Here is a 13467-nt window from a genome sequence, read left to right on the forward strand (position 1 = left end):
CAAGACAAATGCTGAGTGTGTGATGTGGAAGAGTGGAGAAAAAACTCAACTCTGCCCCCAATTAAGCAATCATAAGCAGTATGTAACCCAGAAGTGGAGGCTGGTCTACAAACGGATACTGAAAATATAGCAAAACACAGTTTACTGTGACACTGTGATCGTAATTACTACTTACGGTGATTTTTATGTCATCATTCGGGAAGAAATAAATGAGGAAACTAGTGTTAAAGAAAAAAATATTTCAATATTTATTTGCGGTATAAACATGTCTCGTGTTGTTTCCATATGCTGTACAATACACAGGGTCAAATGTATTTCCTTCAGTAGACAGAAAGGTGAAACTGCCCTCCCCCAACATGCCCCCCTTGTTTTCATACAGACAGATTGCATCTTTTTCTTTTTTAAAAACGGTTTTACAGCACGATACAAAACAGCTATTCGACTTGTGTTTGAAGCTGTAACACGATGCAAGATGCATTGTCAAAAAAATCCCTGAAAAATTCCTCACTGAGGTAACATTTTTAAAATCATTCACTTTTTTCTTTCACTTTGTATTTTAGCGCCGCCACCTGTCTCTCTCTCTCCGCTCTCGCTCGCGTCTCTCCACCGTTCCGAGCACATTCTCGCCGAGCTGTAGCTACGAGTTTAAGGACACAGAAATGTTCCCGTGATCTGGCAAATTTACAAACAGAGAAAAAAAAGACTTGATTTTCTCTTTCGTTTGTTACAAAGACACAAAAAAACCCCCCCACAAGACAGCAGCTTGAAATCAACCATTTTCTTTTTCAGATAGAAAAGCTCCGTACTGAAATATATTTCAACCCTAGGGTGCAAGTGGTCGTTTCTCTAATTGTAAGTCGGGTACGACTACAGACGGGGGGGAAGGCCATTCAAGCATGGTAGTATAATTTTCATCTAATATGCTATAATAGGAGAGGAACTTTTGCATATCAATTCATAACATATATATATATAGATAGATATCTATATATCTACATATATATATACTTAGATATATATTGAAAGGCCACAGGAATAGCATAGAGCACTTTATATCAAAACAAGACAGAAAAAGACCTTGAAATTACTTAAGCCGGGTGGTGTAATCGTCTATTGTGAAACATAACTGGCATGCCGACCCACAACTCTGGCTGTGTGAAGCAGTGTGTGTGTGTGTGTGTGTGTGTGTGTGTGTGTGTGTGTGTGTGTGTGTGTGGCCCCTACATTTTGGACACCCCAGGTGAAATGTTACTTCAGTCCGAAAGCCGTATCGAGCTGGATCTTGTGTACTCATAATTGAATAGATATAGTACAAAAGAAGAAGATTTTTTAAAAATGTTGAGGTCTTGGAACTACAAAATACTGCAAAAAAAAGAAAAAAAAGAAAGTTGTTTTGATATATTGCAGAGTAACAAAGAGGACCTTGTGTGACCCGTTAGGGTAAAAGACGACAGCTCGCTGTCTGTCATTACCACGTTCTGATTCAAATAACAGATAAACAAACGTTTTTCCTTTTTTTGTCTTTTTACACAACGTTTTTCCAAAGTGAGATACAAAGTATTGAACAGTCAGCATTAGAAACAAGTTAGAAAGATTATATAAGGCCAGCTAAAACCAACCCTGTTCAGATTCAACCGCCGTCCCCCTTTGAAAGCCAGTTCTCTGTTTCTATTTAGACCCCGTCCACATCGCCGCTCTGAAACCAAACCCAACAATGGGCCTCACGCAAGAACCGCATACTCGCACAAACAAATGTGTTCTTGAGTGTGTGGATGGTTTAAAAGACCACGTCACATTCTCCTTTAAAAAGATCACATTTTGACCAAATACAACAGGCCAGAGGAGGACATGTAGTTGGTCAGAACGCCAAAAGGAGCTGCGATGCTGTGCATCCGATTTAATATCAAAACATTTCTGCTTTCTTTATTTTTTAAGTGCTATATCTGCTGATTTCTTCTGCTTTTTTTTGAAAGTTTTTGTGAATGGAACCTGCCCATAAACTGAGCAGAACCTCACAAAGCGATTTTAAAAGCGTGGATTATGGGCCATAATCCTGTTGGAACGAGTGATTTACGACTGTGCAGCTACAGCCGGAATCTTTACTTTTACTACAAGTACTACGACAGGTTTAGGATGGGAACGCGTAAAATGTTCTTGCATGAGTTCCACGTTCCACTCCTGCAGCATTTGCGCATTTTTTTTTTTTTGGAGTTTGACTTGTTAAGGTGCTTCTGATGTGGACAGGACCCCAGGAAACTCTTTAAGCACATGCTGTGTACAACAGCAGTTAAAAAAACAGTCCTCATCATTCCTCCTTCCCACATGATAAAGCAACTTCCAACCCGTGGTTATGTCTACCGTTAGAGAGCATAGAGTAGCGACAGCATGCTCAGGTATACAAAATAATATAGATCTGTTTACTATTATCTATATACTGTAGATATCTTTTATATACCCAAGGCTTGAGGGTGAATCAACTCAGACAAACTTTTGTTTTCTTTGACGATAAATGGGTGATCCCTACGCAGGAAAGGCCTTCCTTCCTTCCACCGTTTTCTCCGGTGCCGTTAAGGGACGTGAAGCTCCCGAAGTGCAGTCTTTAGTTGAAGCCAGTCCCAGTCCACCAAACCACAATCCCAACATCGAGACCGGGATGCAATCCTTGTCCTAGAGTTTTGTTGTTGTCGCAAATTTGTACCTGGATCTTAAAAGGGGACCTAATATAGGGCAACAAATTGAACAACTTCTCCTTAGGCAAAAAGAAGTAAGGTGATACAAGAGTGTTGAGGCACTTCCTTGCCCGAGGTTGCTCAAATAAACGGCCCCAAAAAAAAAAAAAGCAGATGTCTCGGCATCCCCGATTGACCTCTAAGCCTCAGAGTATAAAAAGGTTGTGAGAAACCAGTTTGGCGAAACATACTGGTCAGACAATATGCTGTGATGGGAGGTGGTGTCGTTTCTGACTGAACTAATCAAAACAGCTGGTGGAAACAACTGGTACTTCTTGTAAGGCAACTGGATGAACAGTCATACAAGGGAAGGAAGTGGGAACTTGCACTTGAAGACAGTTGGTTCGAATGTCAACTCTAATGTAGTATCTTCACCCGTACCCAAGCCGCCCCCCCGACCCCCTGGTCCTACCCCTAACCCTCTAACCCCTGGACCCCGTCCTCTGCTCCCTCCCCACTCCACTGTGCAGCTGTTGGGACTCGTCGCAGCCTGGGACTGGCCTCTCCTCTCCGCTCCTCTCCTCTGAATGTCTCTTTATCCGCCCCGCTTCCAGCACCGGCTCCAAGTGCCAACAAGTCAATGGCTACACCACTGTGCAAACTGCATTAGGTCATTACAAAAACCCTAAACGAAAAATGAAACTTACAAAAAAAACAACAACAAAAAAAATAGAAATATCACAACAACGTTCCTCTTTGTTGGCGTCGCCTTCTTTAGTTTTACAATCTCTTAAGCCGTTGTTGGATTGGATAGATATACGATTTCTATGTGTATATATTTATATAAGGTATAGATTTGTGTGTAAATGTACACAAAATATACAAAAATGCATATAGACATACTGAATTTGTTAAGGACCGCCCATACATTTCCTATGTACGCTCACATACATACGGTACATACAGTACAAACATACATACATTTGTTTTATGTGTGTGTTAATTCCTTGGTTTGTAAAACTCTACATTCAGTAGAGCGAGATTTCCTACAAGTAAATCCCAGATTCTCCACTTGGCACCGGTCGGCTCGGCTCGAGGGCCGAGACGGAGAGGATGTCGTTGTCTCGTAAGTCGAGCGCGGACGTCGATCGTTCCTATCTTTGTATGAAAGCTGTCTGTCCTGCTCTGTCCTTTGCTCAGTTTCTCAGTCAGTTAAATCTCCTCGGTTTCTACGCCACAAGTTGATCGGGGGGCTCCTCCTCCCTCGATATCCATTCAACTCCCGAGGACCCTGGCCATCGTAAAAAAACCCGTTTGTCAGTTCCCTTCTGGCATAATAAAACAGTCCGTCCCCCTTTTTTCCAACGTGGCGTCTGTGACCTCCTGCCCCCCCTTCGACGCTGCTCCGAGACCAGGCGGAGACGATGATCCTCAGGAGGCTAAAACATTCATTTAAAACCGGCTGCTTTCCCTCCAGTGCAGCCGCTCGTCATCATGGTAAGGGACAAGCGCCCCGCCTCCGAACCTCTCGCTCTCATGTGGACTCCAGCGTGTCCAGTTGAAACACGTTGTGATTGGTCGGCGTGGTGAAGAAGAGCTGGTCGTGCGTCGGGGAGGTGGAGTGGTTGTCGCAGGGGCTGTTGAGGCCCAGCGTCCGCTCAAAGTCCAGGAGCTGGCCCATGAAGTTGAAGTTCGGGGAGATGTTGGACTTTTTCCGCTTGACGAAGTCGTAGGCGTCGTTGAGCGACAGGTTGAGCTTCTGCATCAGGTACGCCACCGTGACGGTCACCGAGCGGCTGATCCCGGCCAGGCAGTGCACCAGGATGCCGCATTTCTTTGAGCGAGCCTCGTCTGCGGAGGGGAAGGACGGAGACGAGAAGCGGGTTACTATAGATTACTGTTAAAACTGCATGTTGGACATCTTAGCAATCAGATCTACAATTAAAATGACAATATTTATTGTTCAAATAACACAGCTGACCTTTTTTGTTTCTCTGTTGAAACTGTTGTATTGCATTACATTGTGTATATATGTGATTATACTGTATCATTTGAATATAGACACAAAGAAGTGTAATTAGGAATTAGGAACAATACTTACAGAATATCAATAATATAAAATACATAAACATGTATTAAGTTTGAAGCTGGCAGATGGAAAAACATGATGGCAGATCAGCCAATCGTTGTGTTTCTCAGAAATGAAAGTAAAACGTTTTTTTTCTAACTGGAAATTTGATTGTTGCATATTTAGTCACTAAAAATAACACATTTCAGGCCTTTTTACACAACTAACCCTGTTTTTCATTACGTGAGACAAATTCTTCACATGTAAAACAGAAATCTACAACTCAAACAATAACATATTCTATTATCATTGAATTACAGCTCATTTAGTGTCATTTGTGCTTGTTATTAAACATAACAACACAACTTCGGTGAAAGTCACCCGGCTAGTAGAACGCAGGTAAACAAGTCATCACACGAGAGGTGAGAAAGTCTCTCTCCCGAAACATTTGTTATATTTTAAATCCACTACGACCTTTCTCAATGACAGCCATGTTTCATTCTGCTTTCTTGCTCTCAGTCTGAAGAAAAAAACCCCCAGAATACTAATAAAAAAAGAATAACATGTTCCATTATTAACCACTACATCCATCCACCTTCTATCAGTTACGAGCCCTTGCACTTGCATCACTGCAGGCCATTAGAGCGAGAGAGTTAAGTGCTCCTTTCCTTTCTTCCTCCTCGCTCCCTTTCATCCTCTCCTTTATCTCTCTCTCTCTCTCTCTGCCGGCGTCTCTTGTTGTAGGATTGGGGTCAGTTGGCTCGTGAGCTCAAGCTGCCAAGCGGATGCCAAATTAAATTTATATGTGGTGCGCGCGCTCACTTCCCAACGAATGTAGGAGACTCAGAAGTCAAATAGGGAGCCAGTGGTTAGTCTGCTCCCGACTGATCCTCAGATCCGTATTACATCACTTTATGCCTGCGTTACAACACGAGAGTCGTCCATTTATCAGCCTGTTAAAATGCCCGAAAAACATCCGATTCCTCCTCCTTACAAGAACTTCAGGAATCCGCAGTGCTTTGTAAGGTCACACCTGGGTCTCCTTCTCTCCTCTACCCATAATTACTAAAAGATGATGTAATCCCTGCACATTACGGCAAGCCAGGCAGCAACATTTAACATCGGCATGACCCAAATCTGCCACGACCTCTGGCTCTGGCGTATGTCACACCTCCTCCCACCTAAGCTGAAGCATTAGTCTTAAAAAAAAATGAAGAAATGTCAGAGGTCTGGACAATCTAAGACAAACACAATGACTGTGGTTCTGGTTGACTCATCAAAGAGGGAATTTACTCATTCTCTGGGATTTAAGTCGGAGGGAATAATGGGAGTGACGGGAAATGCTCAAAGTGGAACTGAGGGGCTAAAATACTTGTGGCTTCGGTGTGACCCAATTCTCAAAGAATTTATTTTCATGTTTCATTCAAAACTTTGCTTTAACCTCTCGTGATACCGAGATTCATATTCAATCAGGGACAGTGAAAATACAGCCAGCTGGATGTCGACCAAAGCATGCCGCGTCCCGGCGAAGCGATTTTTAAGAGAGTTTTTAGAACGGTTTCCATGAGACCTATTTCATGGAAGAAGGATTTTTTAATATGATGTGTGATTAACATCTAGGATGAATGTAGGTAAAGAGACTAAAGGAGGATTCACTTAAAATAAAACTAGTGCTGAAGCAACCGATTGTTTTTGTTTTTTTTATAGCATTTCACAGGTTTCAATTTCTCAACTGTGAATACTTCTTTACACTGTTGGTTCGGGGGAAAAAACAAGCAATTTGAAGATGCCAATTTAGCCTTTGTGAGATTGAAATGAGCATTTTTCACTATTTTCTTTAATCAGCTGATGGATTTGTGGCTGGACAGAAAGGTATTAAAGCACCATGCTGTGTGCATATTTGTTCCTTTTTCTTTGTTGTGTGACAAAGTTCGGGTTTTGGATTGTTGGTCAGAAAAACAAGACATTCAAAGAAGCAATCGTGGATCAATCGATGGTGAGATGATGGTCACCCTGCTTGTCACACACAGTTCTCTCCACCTTTACTCACCAATGAATGAAATGGCCTCGGGGAAAAACTGCGAGAGGTTCTGGCTCCAGTGATCGGAGATGGGGATCTGTTTGTACTTGAAGTCCCCTTCGTGTTCGAACATGTTGGGCAGGTTGGGCGTCACGTTGAGGATGTACTTGATGTTGTACTTGCTGAGCACGTCCAGGTTGCTGGAGTCTTTGGCACAGCCCAGGTAAAGGTATGGCAGGATCTGGACGGGAAACGCTGGCTGGTTGATGGGGAGCGGGCTGCCCTCCGACTCGGTGGCGCTGCCCGGCTCGCGGTCCGACTCCCCGTCCGAGCAGTCGGAGCTGATGCGGAGGCCTCCGAGGCCGAGGACGGAGGCGGGCGGCGAGCTGCTGGGACAGGAACAGTCCAGGTTGGTCTCGCAGTGCTCGGGGTACTCCGACTGGAACTTGTTGAAGCCCCCTAGAGGACGAGGAAAAGACCAGAAAACGGTTAATATTAGGATTAAAAAAGAAAAAGAAGAAGTGCCCTGAACAGGCAAGGTTGTGTAATACATCTACAAAATGGCAGCTGATACAGGAGGTGGATCATGAATGACAGGGAATTAACCTTTAATTAGAAATGAAATAAATAGATAAGATTAAGAATAAACAACCATGTTGATGGTGGTACATTCTCATTCTATGAATCACCATTTTCACTCACTCATATAAACGTGCCATTGCTATGGTGTTTATGGTTTTCACAATTAAATAAAAAAAATGCAGTTATTTCCCTCCCATCACATCTGAATGTGACGGATCAGAGAGGAACGCGATGTTTACGTCATTATGACTAAGCAAACAGGCCGGACAGATGTGCTCCATTGAGAAAAGTTGAACCCTTGGGGAGACGGTCAGCTCAGCTCACTGCACTTTTCATTTTTTTTTTTGTGAATGGCAGCTCGGCTCGTGACTCCGGCGACAGCAGCATTTTCTCCGAGAGTCAGACAGAAACACAAATCATCATCGCACGTCTCCAGACCCCCATGTTCGCACCGCAGGATTATTCAACGAGCGTCGCGTCTCCTCGTTTCGCTGTTCATTCATGAAATGATACAAAAAAAAAAAACGCCAGTGTTTTCCTGAAGGAACACAACATGGCGGGGGCCATTTCTGCAGCATTTAATTGAAAACATATTGGACCCAGCTCTATGTGTTGAAACACGTTAGCATCTCATTTAAGCGATTATTGACTAAATATAATAAAAAAAAACATTTAAAATCTGCTCAGTGAAGGAACTCCCCTGTCATCCTTCATTATGACTTCCCTGTCAGCTGATCTGATCTGTTATAATAAATGTTATTATAATAGACGGAACTGTAACGTTTCCTCATTATAGTTCATAAATAATAAATAAGACACAAACGCTCTGTCTGGCGGATGTTAACAGCAGGAGTGATTTGAATGGTCGCCTAAATGTGAGAATATCCCTTTAAACGGCTCAACGATCTGTAATCACGTTAATACTAATCATCAATAAAGTGCCTTTAGCCCCACAAATTACCTTTAAACTCATAGGTTTTGCTTCAGATGTGCCTCAGACCCAGAAACATGAGAACACACGGACTAACTATGTCATAATCATGACATTATATGGTTTTAACATACATTGTTGAGACATAATTAGGACAAACTCAGTTAATTGAGTGAAATCAAACTCTCTCCGATAGTGTGAGATTTTCTTCTTTTTTTTTTATGAATTAAAGAGACCTTCAGGTCTGAAGCCAGCCCGGCTTACCTTCCAGGTAGAAAGCCTTGCACCCGTCGTCCCGCAGCTTCTGCAGCAGCAGCCCCAGCACGGAGCTCCCCAGCCCGGACTCCGGCCGCTCCGTGCACGTCGTCTCGTCGTACAGGACCACCACGTCCGTCTTGCACCGCTTGACGAATTTCTCCTTGTCCTCGTTGTTGGGGATGATGGAGCGGATGGGGAGGTTGCCCTTCTTCAGCCTCCGGAGCATGAGGCCCGGGATGGCCAGGTTGATGGCCGACTCGACGTGCGAGGACTCGTACAGCTCGTGGGGTCTGCAGTCCAGCAGCAGCAGCGAGCCGGCCCCGGTCTCCAGCTCCTCCTGCAGCCACTCCACGCTCTTGCCCGACATCATCATCACCGCGGTCACGATCACAGAGTCTCTCCACAGATGGTTAATTTTCATCAGGGAAACGTTGCGCCGCGCGTCCCCCGGTGTGACATGAACGACAACACGAGAACAAGAAGACAAATCACGGCGCTAAACTTCGCTTCCCGCCGCCGCCGCTGCCGCTGCCGCTCCTCCTGCTGCTGCTGCTGGTCTGCGGGCGCGCACGCACTCACACTTCCACACGCGCATCCAAAACGCGCACGCGGCGATGCCCCTCTGCTCGGAGCAGGAAACTTGAACATGCAGAGCGTTTCTTTCCCCGCTTCCTTCGGTCCGACAGAAGTGGAGCTTTCATTCCAGTCCATCGACGTCCATTTGGTCGAGCGCGCGCTCCAACTTCCGAGGGCTTCCGCAGACCCGCAGCGGGAAGGAGAAGAAGAAGAAGCGACAAACAACCGGCCCCACCACGGTCAGTGTCCCACGGTGTGAGCTCCGGATGAGCCGCCGTCGCTAAAGCCCATGCTCGCGGTTGTTATTTGACATGCTTCGGCCCCGCGGAGCGCCTCTGGGTTTGTCATTTCCACTGGATGCGTTAAAGAGGCTCTGCGGGCTCCCTGTCCGCGAGCCGGGGGGGGGGAGGAGCGCGCGGATTTAAAGGTGCAGAGCTGCACACATTCACACGAGCTCGCACTGTTTTCACAACATTCATATTCATTCATTGATAGTCTGCACGGTGTGGGCAAACTTTGAATGGCACGTTGGACTCAGGGATCTGCGAATAAAAGTCACAGTTTTATATTTTTACACGTTTAGATATATTTATTTAAATATGACCTTGGTTGTAAATATGTCTTTGATGCATTTTTCTCGTGAACCTTGAATAACACTTGTGAGATTGAAAGTTTTTGCCTCACAGCCTTTACTTTTCTTATAAGTAATGACAATCTTTTATTCATAATTTCACTTAATCAATGACTGTAAAATGTTAATTGGCATCAGGTGAACAATCATGTACTAAATGGTCCTTGTGCTGAAATTCCCGGGGTGAATAATTAACTTCCAATAGAAGATTCCTGAGAAAAATGGAATATTAAACATTTATATTTCCACTGCCCGCCAAACCCCATCTGCTGAGTCAATTCCGGAAATTCATGGGAATGATTGAAAGCTCCAGAGAAGCTGCTAAATGGCTCATGTGATGACACCATCATGTCAAGGGTTCTTCCCCCGTTGTGTATCAAAGGTGCGGAATTACTACCTGAGCAAAGAATGACGTCACCATCCCTCTGTGTGGGTTGTAACGAGAGCTTCTCCCTGCTCTGTTGACAAAGCTGGGCCGCCCCCGTGTGCACGTTAGTGCATGTGAGTCCCTGTGTTTGGCCCTCACAGGTCAGGTTATCACGGACACCATAAGTTCACCAGTTCATACGGAGGTGACAGCTGATAATGGCGTTGTCACGGTAGCCTAACACCTGACCTCCGCTACTCCCTCGGGTAAACGTTAGCTCTTTTGCCGTTGTTTGCACTGTTAGCTGCTAACTGTCTCCATACTGAGAGCTATGTGGAGACAATGGATATTCTCTGAATTCCATATTTTTTATTCATATCCTTACAGGTCAAAAACTTTGTTTCTCCTTTTAAGAGTTGATACTGCAGGCAATTACGAAGTCGATAAATTATTCATGAGCAGTAATGTACTTTTTTATTATTATTGATACTCTGTGTTTTAATGAATTACCTGACAACAGAGTGTAACTCCTAAAAAAGTGATTCTGGTTAAATTTCCAACTGATCTGTTTACTACACCTTTACTATCTGACCATCACATGTTGTTGTCATATTTGCTCACAATGCAATTACTGGATACATTCTCAACTGAAAACTGGCCTTCGGTCACTTACTCGACTGCACTAATAAAAACAGTTATTAGACTAGAATAGACTCAGTTGCAAAGTTTGAGAGCGTTATGTCTTTTTGGTTATAGCATAGTGATAGTTTTTATTTATTCATCTCCAATTCTCTGCACTTTCATGTAATTATAGTGCTGATTTATAAAAATCTAGATTGTCAAATGTAAATCATGCACTTTTTAAACCGTTTTGTTTGGTGACTGTTCAATAAAGTTTATTCATAGTAATGCTGGGTGCTGTGATAATGTTATGTTGGACATTTGCACATTTCGTAACCGCTCAATGGTGCTGGTGTACCTGCTGCACTGGGTCATCACTACGTTTCACCACGAATGACCTAATAAGGCATCAGCAGGTTGTGACAGAGGCAGAGAGGAGAAAAAGAGGAGCGTTTGATTTCCTCACAGCTGCAGAGAGGAGGAGTGGGGGATGCACCAGCTGCAGACAATGGCTCTTTATCCCCCCCAGTGACACAGACACACACACACACACGTACACACACACACACACACACACACACACACACACACACACACACACACACACACACACACACACACACACACACACAGAATACACGCATACACACAAACAGACACACTACACACAAACTTTAGGGCTCTTGTGTTTCCACTCCCTTAATGGACAACTACACGCTCTCTTAGAGATGTGTAGCCACTCTGTGTGTGTTTTTGTAGTCCGTCCAGTAGTAAACACAAACTGTCGTCACTTATTTTTAACTTCACATGTAGAGAGCACCTGTAGATGCACGGGTGACACGAATTCTTTGGGATATATTTGTGTGACGATAAACACACGTGAAGGTCTAATTGTCGGATTTTTGGCGTGGTTACACTTACAGATTCACTATTGGATATTCAGAGCATTAATATACCAGCAAACAAATATGCAAACTGTAAAGTCAATGGGTGGAGCGGTGGAGAGTCAAACAATAGGACTTTCAGAAAAGCATATGCAAATGTTTTTGGTTTATAGGCAAACAATTTTCATTCAAATGACTGGGTTTAGAGTCATGGGTCCAGTAATATATTTCTGACTGACCGGTTTATGGTGTTTTCGTCCCAATTTAAATAGCCTAAACTCTAAAAGGGGACTCGGAGGTGGTGAATCTAAAATGACAGTAGCCTGCAACATAAGGAAACAACCTGTCGTCAGATTTTTCATTCAAATGTTGCTGATTGGCAGACATAGTTTTATTCATGTTAAACTCTTAGTAAGAGGTTGGTTGTGAAGATGTGCACCTTTAACTGTTGAGCTCCCAACAACAGCAGGATGAGTTATGTAATAAAAGCAGGGCAAGACCAATGAGCTTATGTGAAGATGATCACCGCGATCTGACAAAAGACCCGCCATTGTCCCGTCTACTTGCTCGTACACGCATCGGCAGCCTTTAATCTGCCATTTTGGAAAGCACAGAAGCTTCCAGATGATGTGTGTACACGCATTTCCTGTTTCACAACACATCTAGTCTGAGTCACAGTCAAGTTTTCAGAAAACTGCCCTCCTCCATTTCGCCGCCACTCTTGAGGGAGTTAAGTGGATTTTTTCTGTTCTCATATGAATATGAAGAAGCGTCCGTACGGTTTAACCTGTTCAAACAGAAAAGGCAATATATGCAATATGAATAGATTCAGTGTTGACACAGAGATTCATCCTTTGCTGATGGAAAAACTCCTTCCGCCAGATGGAGGAGCCTTTAATGCCACCTTAAATCTGTACTCCAGAATGGTAATGTCATTCTCTGAAGCATGGTGTTGAGATGAGCTCCCTTCTTCCCGTTTCTAAACCCAAGAACTGCTGAGCTCCCACCTGTATAACGTGTTTCTGAAGCACAAATCCATGCAACAGCTTAAAAACAAGGACAAACGTATCTTATTATGTGAAGATGTGTGTTTTTTTTCGGGAGGGGAAGTGTTGTGGTAGCTGGGATTTCGAGAGGAACAAAACAGAGGAGGAGTTCCTCAGGAAGAAGTGATTGTATGATTGTACATCCTCCTAGACTGCACCTCAAAGAACTTCTCATATCTCACTTCAAGTTTCTGTCTCGTTTTCAGAGTCTTAAAAAGTAAACTATAATCAGAATATCTCCTTGATGTAGTTATTTAAAAACAATAGCGGCAACGTTTTGGATTTTACAGATATTGAGTCGTCCACGGATATTTTGTCTTGTCTGGCCTAATCGGTAACGACGTGTCTTCTCTACTGTGGACTCTTCTGGTCCTTCTGAACAGCTTTGAACTGATCATTACGATTGAAAAAATAATAAAAATCTGCCCATATCCCTGGAAAATCACCCTGCGTTGGATCCAGTATTCACAAAAAGTCAATGGAACGCCTTCAAAAAGTGTCTTGATTCAAACCTCATGTTCATTAAGTAAGGGAACATTTGTGTCTGTTGATGAATATCATTTATTTTCTCTCCGTTGATCATTATTATCCAAATAGGCTGCATATACATCACGATTATTAACAAAGAAAACGAGGAAAAAGACCAACTTGGCCCCGAGCTGTGTTTTTGTCTGAGGTCTCTTTAAGGCAGACTGTGGTTTAAACCCACTCACCTCAGTGATGGAGCGAGGCGGCCGGCCCTCTCCCACGCTAACGCTGGCATTTCCTCCGCTGTTTCCTTTGCCCCCAAACACGCAGGTCGCCAACACATAAA

At 43.7% G+C, this 13467-nt stretch overlaps 1 protein-coding gene across 1 annotated transcript; it reads right to left on the reverse strand.

The window, feature by feature from the left end:
• Positions 1-224: 224 nt before the first annotated feature.
• On the reverse strand, positions 225-9457 carry dusp7 (dual specificity phosphatase 7). Its single transcript, XM_084030608.1, has 3 exons — positions 8535-9457; positions 6788-7216; positions 225-4520 (listed from the first exon to the last, which is right to left on the reverse strand). The coding sequence occupies exons 1-3, from the start codon at positions 8947-8949 to the stop codon at positions 4204-4206; spliced, it is 1161 nt and encodes a 386-aa protein (XP_083886734.1). The 5' UTR covers positions 8950-9457; the 3' UTR covers positions 225-4203.
• Between the last annotated feature and the right edge of the window lie 4010 nt (positions 9458-13467).

This window comes from Eutrigla gurnardus, assembly GCF_963514095.1.
Source record: "Eutrigla gurnardus genome assembly, chromosome: 2".
Lineage (NCBI taxonomy): Eukaryota > Metazoa > Chordata > Actinopteri > Perciformes > Triglidae > Eutrigla > Eutrigla gurnardus.

Bases quoted from the DNA above. Each gene is read 5' to 3' on its own strand.
- dusp7 (XM_084030608.1), bottom strand. From the start codon at position 8,949: ATGAAAATTAACCATCTGTGGAGAGACTCTGTGATCGTGACCGCGGTG. The intron at 7,217-8,534 runs GTAAGCCGGGCT...CTCGTCCTCTAG, and splicing joins CAAGGCTTTCTACCTGGAAG to GGGGCTTCAACAAGTTCCAG. The intron at 4,521-6,787 runs GTGAGTAAAGGT...TCCCCTCCGCAG, and splicing joins CGAGGCCATTTCATTCATTG to ACGAGGCTCGCTCAAAGAAA.